Source organism: Aedes aegypti, chromosome 1, assembly GCF_002204515.2.
Source record: "Aedes aegypti strain LVP_AGWG chromosome 1, AaegL5.0 Primary Assembly, whole genome shotgun sequence".
In the NCBI taxonomy this organism is placed as follows: Eukaryota; Metazoa; Arthropoda; class Insecta; order Diptera; family Culicidae; genus Aedes; species Aedes aegypti.
This window is the reverse complement of record NC_035107.1, coordinates 33,495,350-33,509,125: the sequence shown is the minus strand read 5'-3', so window position 1 is coordinate 33,509,125 and position 13,776 is coordinate 33,495,350. Positions and strand designations below refer to the sequence as shown.

The following is a 13,776-nucleotide window of genomic DNA, read 5'->3' as shown; positions in this document are numbered from 1 at the left end:
CAGTAAATTAGCGGTGTGGCTCCAGAGGAAAAAAATTAAGAAACTCAACTCTCCAGGGAAATTCTGGAGATAATCTCCAAATAAAATCTTTGAAAAAAAACGAAGGCATTTCTAGAAAAAATCCTCAGAGGAAATTCTTAATATCCCTGGAGGAATTGCTATTGGAAATCCCCAGAGGAGTTCCTGCAAGAAATCCCTGGAAGAAATCTCCGGAGGAATTCCTGGAGGAAGTTTCGGAGAAACTCCTGGAGAAAAACTCCAGTTAAATTCTCTGGAAAAAAGGAATCTTTGGAGAAAATTCCCGCAGGAATTTCTTAATAAAATCTCCGGAGGAATTCTTGCAGGAATTTCTGGAGAAAACTCCCGAAGAAATCCTGAAGAAATTCCTGGAGGAAAGCCCTGGAAGAGTTCTTGGAAAAAATCTCCGGAGGAATTTCTTGAGAAAATCCCTGGAGGATTTTCTGAAACAAATCACCAGAGGAGTTTCTGGAGGAAATTCACGAAGGAATACCAGGATGAAATCCTCGAAATAATTTCTGAACGAAATCTCGGAAGAAAAGCTGGAGCAAACCGTTGGAGTTTTAAAGGAAATCCTACAATGAATTCCAGGAGGAATTTCCAGGATGAATAGCTGGAGCAAATCTTATTATATAAAATTATTCCTGGAGAAACTCCGAAGGAATTGCTGAAAAAACTCCGAAGAAAATCTTGAAGAAATTCTTGGAGGTATGCTCGGAGTTACTCTGGAGTAATTCCCAGCAGAGCCCTTGAGGACTTTCCAGAGGAAGTCTGGAAGAATTCCTGCAGGAACTCCGTAGGAATTGCTGCAAAAAATCTGAAAATATTCTTGGAGAAATTCCCAGAGGAAGTCTTGAGGAATTCCTGGAGGAACTTTAAAAGGAACGATAAAGGAATTCCTGGAAAAGCTCAAAAATTATTCCTGGAGCAATTCTGAAGGAAGCCCTGCAAAAACTCCGAAGTAACTCTTAAAAGATTTCCGAAGAAATTGTTGAGGGTTTGCTTGGACTAACTTTGGAGGAATTCCCGGCAGAACTTTTGAGGATTTTCCAGAGAAAGTCTGGAAGGATTCCTGGAGGAAATTTTAAAGGAACGCCGAAGGAATTCCTGGAAAAACTCAAAAATTATTCCTGGGGAGAGCTTTAAGAGAGTAGCATTCCAAGCTACAAGAGGGAAGTCTTCAAGCTTCCGGAAAAAGATTTCCAAGCTTCCAGAGATTAGCTTTCCCAACTTCAAGAGACAAACTTTCCAAGCTTCCAGAGAAATTTCCACGCTTCCAGAGATAAACTTTCCAAGCTTCCAAAGATAAGCTTTTCAAGCTTCAAGAGAGAAGCTTTCAAAGCTTTTAGAGAGAAGATTTCCAAGTTTCCAGAGAAAAGATTTCCAATTTTCCAGAGAGAAGATTTCAAAGCTTCTAGAGAGAAGTTTTCCAAGCCTCCAGAAAAAAGCTTTCCAAGCCTCCAGAAAGAAGATTTCCAAGCCACCAGAGAGAAACTCTGCAAGCTTCCAGAGAGAAGCTTCCAGAGAGAAGCTTTCCAAACTTTCAGAGAGGAGCTTTCAAAGCTTCCACAGAGAAGCTTTCCATGCCTCCGGAGATAAGCTTTCCAAGCTTCCAGAGAGAAGCTCTACAAGCTTCCAGATAGAAGCTTTTTTTGTTTCCAGAAAGAAGATTTCCAAGTTTCCAGAGAAAAGCTTTCCAAGCCTCCAGAGAGAAGCTTCCGAAGCTTCCAGAGAGGGGCTTTCCGAACTTCCAGAGAGAAGCTTTCCAAGCTTTCAGAGAGAAGATTTCCAAGCTTCCAGAGAGAAGCTTTCCATGCTCCCAGAGATAAGCTTTCCAAACTTCAAGAGGGAAGCCTTCAAGCTTCCGGAGAAAAGATTTCCAAACTTCCAGAGAGAAACTTTACAAACTTCAAGAGAGAAACTTTCCAAACATCCAGGGAGAAGCTTTTCCAAGCTTCCAGAGAAATTTCCACGCTTCCAGAGAGAAGCTCTCCAAGCTTCCAGAGATAAACTTTCCAAGCTTCCAGAGATAAGCTTCTCAAGTTTCCAAAGATAAGTTTCTCAAGTTTCAAGAGAGAAGCTTTCAAAGCTTCCAGAGAAAAGATTTCCAAGCTTCCAGAGAGAAGCTTTCCAAGCCTCCAGAGGGAAGCGTTCCAAGCTTCAAGAGAGAAGCTTCCGAATCTTCCAGAGAGAGCTTCCAAAGAGAAGCTTTCCATGCCTCCAGAGAGAAGCTTTTCAAGCTTCCAGAGAGAAGCTTTCCAAGCTTTCAGAGAGAAGCTTCCGAAGCTTCCAGAGAGAAGCTTTCCAAGCTCCCAGAGATAAGCTTTCCAAGCATCAAGAGGTAAGCCTTCAAGCTTCCGGAGAAAAGATTTCCAAGCTTCCAGAGAGAAATTTTCCAAACTTCAAGAGAGAAACTTTCCAAACTTCCAGAGAGAGGCTTTCCAAGAGGAGCTTTCTGAAAAGCTTTTCAAGCTGCCAGAGAGTAGCTTCCGAAGCATCCAGAGAGAAGCTCTTCAAGCTTCCAAAAAGAAGATTTCTAAGCTTCCAGAGAGAATCATTCAGAGAAAAGCTCTCCAAGCTTAAAAAAAAAAAAATCGAAGCTTCCAAAGATAAGCTTTTCAAGTTGCCGGAGAGAAGCTTCCCAAGGTTCTAGAGATAAGCTTTCCAAGCTTTCAGAGATAAGCTTTCACAGCTTCTAGAGACACAATTTCCAAACTTCCAGAGAGAAGCTTTCACAGAGAAGCTTTCCAAACCTCCAGAGGGGAGCTTTCCAAACTTCCAGAGAGAAGCTTTCCAAGCCTCCTGAGAGAAGCTTTCCAAGCTACAAGAGAGAAGCTCTCCAAGCAAGTTTCCTTGTTTCCAGAAAAAAGATATCCAAGTTTCCAGAGGGGAGCTCTCCAAACTTCCAGAGAGAAGCTTTCCAAGCCTCCTGAGAGAAGCGTTTCAAGCTTCCAGAGAAAAGCTTCCGAAGCTTCCAGAGAGAAGCTCTTCAAGCTTTCAAAAAGAAGCTTCCCACGCCTCCAGAGAAAAGCTTTCCAAGCTTCCGGAGAGACGATTTCCAAGCTTCCAGAGAGAAGTTTTCTAAGCTTCCAGAGAGAAGCTCTCCAAGCTTCAAAAAAGAAGATTTTCGAGCTTCCAGAGAGGAGCTTTCTAAGCTTTCAGAGAGATGCTTCCAGAGAGAAGCTCTCCAAGCTTCCAAAAAGAAGATTTCCAAGCTTCCAGAGAGAAGATTTCCACTCTGCCAGAGATAAGCTCTTACAGCTTCTAGAGACAAGATTTCCAAACTTCCAGAGAGAAGCTTTCAAAGCCCCCAGAGAGAAGCTTTCCTTATTTCCTGACAGAAGCTTTCCAAGCTTTCAGAGAAAAGATATCCAAGTTTCCAAAGAGAAGATATCAAATCTTCTAGAGAGAAGCTTTCCAAGCCTCCAGAGAGAAGGAAGATTTTCGAACTTTCAGAGAGAAGCTTTCAAAGCTTTCAGAGAGAAGCTTCCACAGAGAAGCTTTTCAAACCTCCAGAGATAAGCTTTCCAAGCTTCCATAGAGAAGCTCTACAAGCTTCCAGAGAGAAGTTTCCTTGTTTCCAGAGAGAAGATTTCCAAGTTTCCAGAGGGGAGCTTTCCAAACTTCCAGAGAGAAGCTTTCCAAGGCCCCAGAGTGAAGTTTTCCAAGCTTCCAGAGAGAAGCTCTCCAAGCTTACAGAGAGAAGCTTCCAGAGAGAAGCTCTTCAAGCTTCCAAAAAGAAGCTTTCCATGCCTCCAGAGAAAAGCTTTCCAAGCTTCCAGAGAGAAGCTTCCACAGACAAGCTTTTCAAACCTCCAGAGATAAGCGTTCCAAGCTTTCAGGGAGAAGCTCTACAAGCTTCCAGAGAGAAGTTTCCTTGTTTCCAGAAAGAAGATTTCCAAGCTTCCAGAGAGAAGCATTTCAAGCCTCCAGAGAGAAGTTTTCCAAGCTTCCAGAGAGAAACTTTCCAAGCTTCCATAGAGGAGCTTTCTAAACTTCTAGAGAGAAGCTTTTCATGCTTCTAGAAAGAAGATTACCACGCTTCCAGAGAGAAGCTCTCCAAGCTTCCAGAGAGAAATTTCAAAGCTTTCAGAGAGAAGCTTTTCAAGCTTCCAGAGATAAGTTTTCCAAGCTTCCAGAGAAAAGCTTTCCAAGCTTCCAGAAAGAAGCGTACGAAGCATTCAGAACGGTACTAATGAGTTCGTCTACCTTGGATCGATGCTGACGGTTGATAGTAGCGGTAATACCTGGTGGACCTGTAGGCTCCTGGAGTTTACGAACGCCTGAATCACAAGCTTGCCCAGCTCTACGGTGATCCCAGTACTCAGAAGGATACGATGGGCAGGTCATGTTGTTTCAGATTCGGTTGCTGGTTAAGAAGCCCAAAAGCCCAACGATTTGGTGAAGTTAGAGCAGAAACGAGGATGGACATAGGAGCCACGAGCCATGTATTGTAGCGTTAAACTGCTAATACAGTGATATCTTTATATCCGTAAGGGACATTAAAGGAGCAAGATTTACGATTGCAGATTTGACATATTTTCCCTATAAGGCTTGACCACTGTAGACTGTTCACATGAAACAAGCATGCACTCAACGGTTCCACTTACCTTTCGCCGTATTTCCCACCCCCGCAAAGCCCCAAACCTGTCAGTTCCGTTTCGGTCACCCCTTTCCCAATCTGAACGGTCACCCCAAGCCTCCCGCCCAAGCCCAGCCTTACAGGCTCGTAATCGTTTTCCCGCTCTTGTCCACGGTTCCCGCCGACGACGGTTCGTCATCCTTGTCGATCGTCTGATCCTCCTCGGCAATGACCCGTTGCGTCCGAGCCGTTCCTCCACCGCCCACTCCCTGCTGGTACTCGACCACTGTCGGGCGGTGAGGAAGCGGGGCTTCCACCGTTGACCTTGCCGCCGAAGCACTACTGCTATAGAACGGCGTCCTCACCGAAGTGGACCGAAACAGTCCCGGCCCCGCACCGGAAGGCGAATGGGACCTCTTACCAGAGCCGTACGGCGGTGTTGGCGGTTCCAGCGAGCTGAAGGATCGTCATCTGAAGACTGTACTGTCCAGTTCGGTTCGCGGCGTAGACGCCAGCGGAGTGAAGGCCGACGGGCTGTAGCTATGATTGTTAGTATGCTGCGTGGTTGAGGACTTCTTCAGGAGGTTGATCTTGAACCGCTTCCAGCAGAAGCACCGCATGATGATCCGTTTGAAGGCCTGCCGGAAGTCACGCGAGAAGAGAGCGTAGATGAAGGGATTGACGGCTGAATTGCAGTAACCGAGCCAGAAGAGGATCGAGAACAAGGTGTCGTTGATGCAGTCATCGCAGAACGCCCTGATGAGGTACATGGTGAAGAAGGGCAGCCAGCAAATAATAAACCCGCCTACTATGATGGCAAGCGTTTTGGCCGCTTTGGTCTCCATGCGAAACCGTTTGACCTGCACCTTCAAGTGCTTTTTGCCAAGCTTCTTGGATGAGTTCGGCGACAGATCCCGGGAGATTCCGGCCGGGGCTTCCTTGAAGACGGATTTCCGCCGCGAGTTGGGTCGGCTAGGAGGATAGCGTCCGGAACCGGAACCTCCGGCACTGCTGCTACCTCCGTTGTGCTGCGACGGCAGGTTGATCTGGAGCGATGAGCCTAGCGATACGGTAGGACTGGTGAGATGAGACGTGTTCCCACTAGGGCAGGATATCGAGATCTGAGGATTCGCGTTGGCGGTGGAGGAGGCGTTGCTAACGCTGGAGGGACGCACGGCCGAACCTTCGATGAGCATGTTGTGTGTTCGCATGGTGGACGCCATCAGGGCTCCGACGCCTTTGCCGCGATGCATCCGAAGCGTCAGACTGTCGTCGAAGTTGTTGCTCTTCTTGCCACCTGGTACGGTAATCGAGGAAGGTTGGGAATGTGAGAGGTGGGGTGTTTTTGAGGAGTTTTTTTTTGTGGGTGTGGAAGTTTTTAACCAGTTGAAATTGAAGCGGAAGGAAGAGAGAAAGAGAAAAGAAGAAGATTGTTGATTAAGAGACCGCTCTGATCGCTTCGTTTATGAATCGGATTTACTTTTTTTCGAAGAGAAGTTGAAGATACAGTAGGTAGGTGTTGGTTGTGGTGGTAGCAGGCGTTGGCAAGCATGGCAAGGTGGTGGTTGTTATGGTGATTTATCGTTTCGTGACTGGATGTTGTTTTGTTCGTTAGTGACTGGTGACAGGTGTTAGAGACCTGCGTGGCGCTAGTGTTGCATGACAGTTCGTACTCATGTGACGTTTGTGTGTTTGTTTGTTAGTTTGAAATGCGTGTTTGACAGCTTGTTCTACTATTTTGAACTTACATTGCGGTGTTAGTTGGAAGGTCGCTTGCACTTGGATTTGTTTTTTGTTTGCTTTTGATGAGTTCCTCGGGAGGGTCACATTCATTTCGATTTAAAACTGAATTTTAATTGGCTTCTTGTAACTACTGGCACGAAATTGATTTTCGTTTTGGAGGGGCGTACAGAACACTGGAACTTGTCATTTACAATGCAGAAAAACATGCACTTAAACTGTATTTTTCCATTTACAAGATACACTTATAAACGTTGAAATCGATTGACTGATTGATTCATTCCCTGTTAAATAAACTCCTACATAACTTTACGAAGTAGAACACAATAAATGGTTTCGGTATCGATTCTTATCACTATCAAACAAACTTATGTAACAGCATTCCATAAATTTTCGGCTTTAAACTTCCACTATACAAAAGTAAACTGTTTGTTTTAAAAAGGAAGAATTCGATTCAAAGAAGAAAATTTAATAAACAATAAGCTAGATTTGGGGTTCGAGAGGAGAGCATTCCAATTACCAATTCAAAACACAACGGATGAGTCAAATCAAGAAAGGAATGTCAACAGACAAAAATAAACATACACAAAATCATATTTGACAGAAAAATTGCTCAAGAAATGTGCTCCCTCCGAACGGAATCGGACCGAAGGAAGCCATGACATGACGATGGAACGAACGATCGAACGAGGGGTTGCAGAAAGGTACCAAATCTACTACTTTGGAAGAATCGAGGGGCGGGTTGTTTATGATGACTAGCAATAATTGTTTGGTGTTGGTAAGCAGTTTTGGCTGAGCGTGTTCGCATGTTTGTTGGTGTGCGTGTTGACAGCGTAGAAAATTTCGTCACCCTCTCTCTCTCTTTAGCGAAACGTTTTCTGTTTTTGTAACTGTTGTTGTTTGTTGTACACTTTTTCGGTTTTTGTGAATTGGCGTGATTTCTCAGTCATCATCACTAGCTACGGAGTATTGTTTCAAATCTGTTTTGCGGAATAATTATACAAAATTGACACACTACTGGAAGGAGAGAAAAAAGAGCAAAATGCTTATAAAATAGAGACGCATACTGCGATCGAACGATGCTCGGCATATGAAAACTTCAACGTATTTACAGAAAGGTCTATGCTTTTAAATGGTTGGATCGGTTGCTAAAAAGTTTGCTGTCACCTGTTAAAATAATTTCAAAGAGAGATAGAGACAGTGAATTCAGAACGGGAAACGGGACATTCACAAACACGAGGATATACATGGTAAGAGATTTTGTTTCATACATTTTAGAGACTATTAAATTATACCGGAAATATACTGTAAATACCTCAGCAAAATTACAATCAAGTACTCCCAAAAAAAAAGAGAAGAGAAAATGCAAGCAAAAACAGTTGAAAAGATAGTGGAAAACGAGATTCAAAGAAACAATCAAACAAATTCAATCATAAGCCAATTAAAAGTTTCGGATGAGATTCGCATCGCTTTTGGTCCCGAGAGATTTGTTAGGATAATAGTGTGTTTCGGATGATGGTTTTTGTGTTAACGGTGATCGAACATAAATCGAGGATTGATGGCTTGATGACCGCCCATTACCGTGATATTGATGGTCGTTGTAAATTGGAGGTAGGCCTTCGAACCTAATAATAAAAAAAAGTCAACCGACAAATAAACGCCTGCTTCGATTATATTTACCCATGTGCAACCGCGATGGTCAACTATTTGTGTAAAAGGGTAAAGCATGCTTGTGGAATGCTTTAATAACTGATAAACTGGCAGTTAACGTTTGATTTGCATATTTGATTGTGGAATTTACGCTGATTATGCACATACCATTTTATTTGCCCTCTCGAATTGAACATGTCGTGCATGATGAGGGGCAAAAATGTGACAATGTTGTGCGAGGAATCGATTGAAAATGTTTTTTGGGCATATGAGCATCATTGACACACAGTAAATAACGAATAAGTAAATCCCATATAAAAGTACTACAAATAATTGATTACATAGAGTCAACTTTAAATAACTCGATATTGAAGCAACCATCGAGAAAGAGGGATATCGAAATATTGAATGCAAGCAATTTTGTACAGCGACTCCCGTTCGAACTGACACTTCTTTTCAAGTGCGTACTACGATCGGAAAAAAGCACTTCCTTGATCGTTTCCTAGCAGGAATATCCTATGCATCAAGATAGGCCTAGAAATTCCTTGTCAGCAGCGAATCAGGCTTCACGAAGCAAAACACTATGTCAAGGTTTAGTCAAGTAATATTTATGTAATATTTGAATGTTTCCCGTCCAGAAATACTGAAATATAGTACTGAAAATTGGTTTGACGAGCTAAACCACATATTTTTTCCGAATCTATCTGGCTTATCGTATATTATCTGATTCAGGCATCATTTCCATAAAACACATCTCATATTTTTTTTCAATATCTAACTAGACTTATTCATGCAGAGTAAACCTCAGTTTTCTCGGCTGCTTGGGCACGTCAGGAGTTAATCATCAATATTAACCTCCGTTTCCCGAGCAGCCTAGATAACCGCGTAGTGTCGATAGCGGTTGTTTCAACTGGCTAAGAATTAACACTACGGACTGCCTGTTCCGGTGGTAAAAGTCCATCTCACAGGTGACTCCTAATTTATGGTGTGATGCGTACCGTGCCTAGGAATGAATGGTTAGGGGGGTCTTAATAAAACCTAACCGCTAACGGAGTCTGTGGGGTACCAGGGCGCCCTCCACAGTATTGAGTCCTTCCTGTGCTACCCGGAGCAATGGTGCAGGTGACCTTGTGTTTCTCCGAGATAATCGGCTGCCCTTCTTCAGTCACTATCCAGAGGCTCAATAAGGGTGGGATTATTAGTATGTTGACATTTAATTTAAATTATCACCTATATGGATTCGCATTATGCGTTTTACACAGTGTATTCTGTGCTCTTTAGCCTTTGGCGACTTTATATAGATACCGATCTGGTTTTTTCGTTGCTGGTCTTTTTCGTGCTGATATTGCAAAAAGCTTAATCCTGCCTAGTTTGGGTAGTGGCTACGGTTAGGTTAGCTCAGATCAATCTTCAGCATAAAAGAACAGCAACGATCAATCTTTGCAGACTCATGCAAAATGGTGCAGCCCAAGTGGCGCTAGTTCAAGAACCCTACTTTCGTAGAGCGAACTTCTATCTAGGTAACCTTGTGGACCCAGTTTTTGCTATTTTCAGCAAACTTGAAATGGCAAACTCGCGCTCCATGCCCTCGCATGCGTGCTCGTTAATAAAGCAATCGTTGCTACACTCATTTCTGAGTTAACTACCAGAGATGTATGTGCTGTCACAATCGACGTTTCTATTGGTGACCTCAACAGGAAATACGTCTATTGTTCGGTATATTTACCACATGATGAACCATCCCCAACGGATGACTTCAAACGAGTTGTTGTACACTGCGTAACAAAAGGCCTTCCGCTGATTGTGGGCAGTGATGCCAATGCTCATCACATCATCTGGGGCAGCTCAGATATCAATTTGAGAGGCTCCAGTCTGATGGAATACTTAAGTAGTACAGACCTTGGATTACATAACATAGGCAATCGCCCAACCTTCATGGTTTCTAATTGTAGCATCTAGTGAACATAGATATTAAGGATATTAATCTAGTAAGCATAGCATTTAAAGATATGGAAATAAATGACATTCTGTACTCAACCCTCGTCTTATTCACTACATTTGGCGACGACCGGAGAAAACGGAAGGAAGATTCTAAAAATTGAGAAGAGATTTCAACCAACATCATCAACTTGTTCAAAGAAGAATTGAAGGACCAGAGGCAAAAGGTGAAATTATCAAGATTTCAAAATTCCAAATGGCTTTTTCCATGGTATGTATCAAACGAGTGAGGAAAAACGTTCTAGCCGAGAGTTTTTGAAGTCTACAGCCATTAATTCTTGCAAACGGAGACCCGACGTAGTCGGGATGAGCCTCCATGTAGAAAGTGAGACCCGGAACGCCGGGATGCGTCTCACATAAAAATAAACTGAACAGAGGCCCGCTTGACGGGATGATCCTCTAGCGAGACCCGGAAAATCTGGGATGATTCTCAAAGTACCGCGTGTTGAGGCCCGATTATCGGGATGGCCCTCAATATTTTCCAGAGACCCGTGATATCGGGATGGCTCTCTTGGAAAGTGTTCAGAAAAAAATGAGGCCCGAATTCGGGATGGCCCTCAAGTAAATGGAGAAACCTGTAGTAATCAGCATGAATCTCTGGAAAGCTCGAATTAATGGTTCGTAGGAATGTACTAAATTGGTTGAACGAAAAATTAAGTTTGTAATCAATTTTCAATTTGTGTACCAGTTGCCAAGACAACCGTAACTAGGATTGATGGTAGAGTCGATGGAACTAATTTTCTAATGTATTTTGATTCAGATCAACCAAATAGTGCCTTCATTTGTTGAAAGTGATGAAGGCTCACCGGCCATCCGCTGGGAAAAATGGAGAGAGCACTTCGAGGCGTATCTAGAATGGAAAAATGTGGTTGACCATGATGAAAAGTAATAAACGCTGATGTTATTTGGTGGCTCCGATGTACGCCGAGTAATTTCGAAAATAGAAGCAGATGGATCACACCCCATGGACAACCGTTACCGTACCACTCTTCAGCAGTTGGACGAGTATTTCATTCCACGTGTGTCGAAAACATTCGAAAGGCAACGATTCCGGCAAATGGTACCAGCACCAAACGAAAAATTGGACAAGTACGTGATTCGTTTGAAGAAGCAAGCAACAGTCTGTGAATTTGAAAATCAAACCGAGAATATGATCGTCGATCAGATCGTATCGACCACCAAAGATGACAAGCTGAAGCGGAAATGGTTAGGAAAGGATTACACAGCGTAACAAAAATGACATTTTTGCGTGTCTCAAGGATCAAATTATGTGTCTCTAGTAGATTTGGGGTTGCTGAATCTGGTGCCATTCTCAGAAATGTTCCAGCACGTCACAATTTTTAGCTACAGGTCGCCAAAGTTGTATAAAACACTGGTTTTTATTAATGTTTACATGAAATTTAAAGTACAATTTATCATACTTTTTTGTAATCTAATCCACCAAGCATGCAAAATAGAACTTGAACTTTCATTTCAGACATAATTTGATTGAAATTGGGCGATTAAATTTCGATTAAACCGATTTTTTTCAACATGCTTGCAGTCTCCATACAAAATTCTTCGTTTCTTCTATATGGCAAAATACAACAATTCTCTAAACCATCAAAAAATAACTTTTCCGTATCGAAAGTAATACAAACTTTGATGATAAGTATTGTTAAACACATAATGTTTGAATTCTGTGGCAAATTAAGCCAATATATTACCTTACAAGCTGGCAAACTTGCATGCAAGTTGGCTGAAATAGTCATTTTTTGCATTTTCAACAGTCAATATCTCAAAAACTAGACGTGCTATGATATTTCTGAAAACGACAATGAATTCAGCAACCCTTAATTAAGTGAATAGCGGTATTTTGGTGCCGGAGACAAAAACGTGTTCCACAGTGTTATACGTTGGACGAGGTTCTTGCCATGGCTCGAGCTGAAGAATCTGTGAAATTCCAATTACACGCTTGGAAGGATGGAGCAGCCAGCAACGCAGCCAGGACTTTGTTAATGTGGTACAAGCTGAAAAATCTAATAATGCTTTTCGTGATAGAAGGAACCGCCGGACAGATAAGACCAATACGTTGCATGCGAATAGATGTTTTCGGTGCGATGGCCGACACACTTCAAGCGATCCAACATGCCCAGCTATATCTCGTAGATGCATGATTTGCAGCAAACTTGGCCACTTCGCTCGGTGTTGCTTGAAAGGTAAGAGACCATTGAAACAAAACCGTCAAGAAAATCCAATGCAGAAACAAAAGAGGTATGTACGAGAGGTAGCTGAAGAGAACAGTGTTAAGCAAGACGATGACCAAATATTCGATTTGTTTCATCTGAAGTAGGTGGTGTTATCTTGAAGATGATTATTGACACAGGTGCGGAAGAAGACATTCTCAGCGAAAACGACTGGAAAATGTTGAAAGCGACAGGTTTTGAGGCATACGGTATCAAGAAGGGAAGCAACAAAGTATTCCATGCATACGGATCCAAGGCTCCGTTGACGGTTTTGGGTGAAGTTAACACAGACATCAGCTTTGAAGGACGAAACGTGGATACTACACTGTATGTGATTCAAGGAGGAAAATGTTCTTTGCTGTCAGCAGACACAGCTGTGAAACTTGGCATCATTAAGTTCCTGGACGTTGTTGAATCGGAACCATTCCCGCGTATAACCGGTAAGCCTTGAAACATATTTATAATTCATAATAAACTCTCCTGTATCATCTGTATAACAGTGTTTATTGTTTCGATAATACAGGAATACAAGCAAACATAAAAATAGATAAGACCATCCCTCCTGTTCGTCAAAGTCTCAGACGCATTCCTTTCCCATTGGAAGAGATGACTTTGCTTAAGTTAAGAGAATTAGAAAAGCAGGATATTATAGAACGAGTGACTGAAGCATCTGAATGGGTGTCCCCTATGTTAGTAAAGCGCAAGAGCATTAACGAAGTGAGGATAATTGTAGACCTTCGCGAAGCTAATAGGGCTGTAACTAGAGAGGTTCATCCACTTCCTACCTTAGAACAAATGACAAGGAAAATTGGAGGAAATACTATATTTACAAAGTTAGATATAAAACAAGCTTTTCACCAAGTCGAGCTTACGAAGGAGTGTCGGTATATCACCACATTTATAAGCCCAATTGGTTTGATGCGTTACAAAAGGTTAATGTTTGGGTTGTCCGCAGCTCCTGAGCTGTTTCAGAAGGTTATGAAAACGATTTTGGCTGATTTCCCATGGTTAATCGTTTTTATTGACGATATCCTCATACCAGCAAAAGATGAGTCTGAATTAACCCAGAGAACTGAATTGGTGCGCTTACGCCTCCAGAAATACAACGTATTACTCAATGCATCCAAAGTAGAAGAAGCGGTGAAAGAAACAGATTTTTTGGGGTTCCATATCTCTGGAAAAGGAATATCTGTTTCACAAGAAAAACTTGAAGCCATCAGAAAATTACAACCACCAAAAACGGCAGAAGAAGTTAGGAGTTTTCTGGGATTAGTTAACTGTGTCCATCGATATGTTCCAGATATGGCAACAATTACTTACCCGCTAAATCTGCTTACTAGAAAAGGAACTAAATTTGATTGGAACGAAACTCATCAAAATGCATTTTTGAAAATCAAGCAAATTTTGCTGAACGAAGAAACCTTAGGGTACTATGATGTGAAAAACGATACATTTGTGATTGCCGATGGTAGCCCCGATGAGTCTGGGAAATTTCGCATAATTTGCTTCGCTTCTAAAACCCTTACGGTGACCGAACAAAAATATGCTCAAACAGAGCGAGAA

At 42.4% G+C, this 13,776-nt stretch overlaps 1 protein-coding gene across 2 annotated transcripts in view; it reads right to left on the bottom strand.

Annotated features, from left to right (window-relative positions):
* The window catches only part of LOC5563924 (octopamine receptor Oamb), a 725,283-nt gene that overhangs the window by 100,490 nt on the left and 611,017 nt on the right, over positions 1–13,776 (bottom strand). Inside the window, exon 6 of one of the 2 annotated variants that reach the window (XM_021839349.1) lies at positions 4,167–5,897. The exons of the other annotated variant lie outside the window; for it this stretch is intronic. Coding sequence (XP_021695041.1) covers positions 5,068–5,897 — 830 coding nt within the window. The 3' untranslated portion in view covers positions 4,167–5,067. Of the gene's footprint in view, positions 1–4,166; positions 5,898–13,776 lie in introns of those variants that run through there. 2 annotated transcript variants of the gene reach the window in all.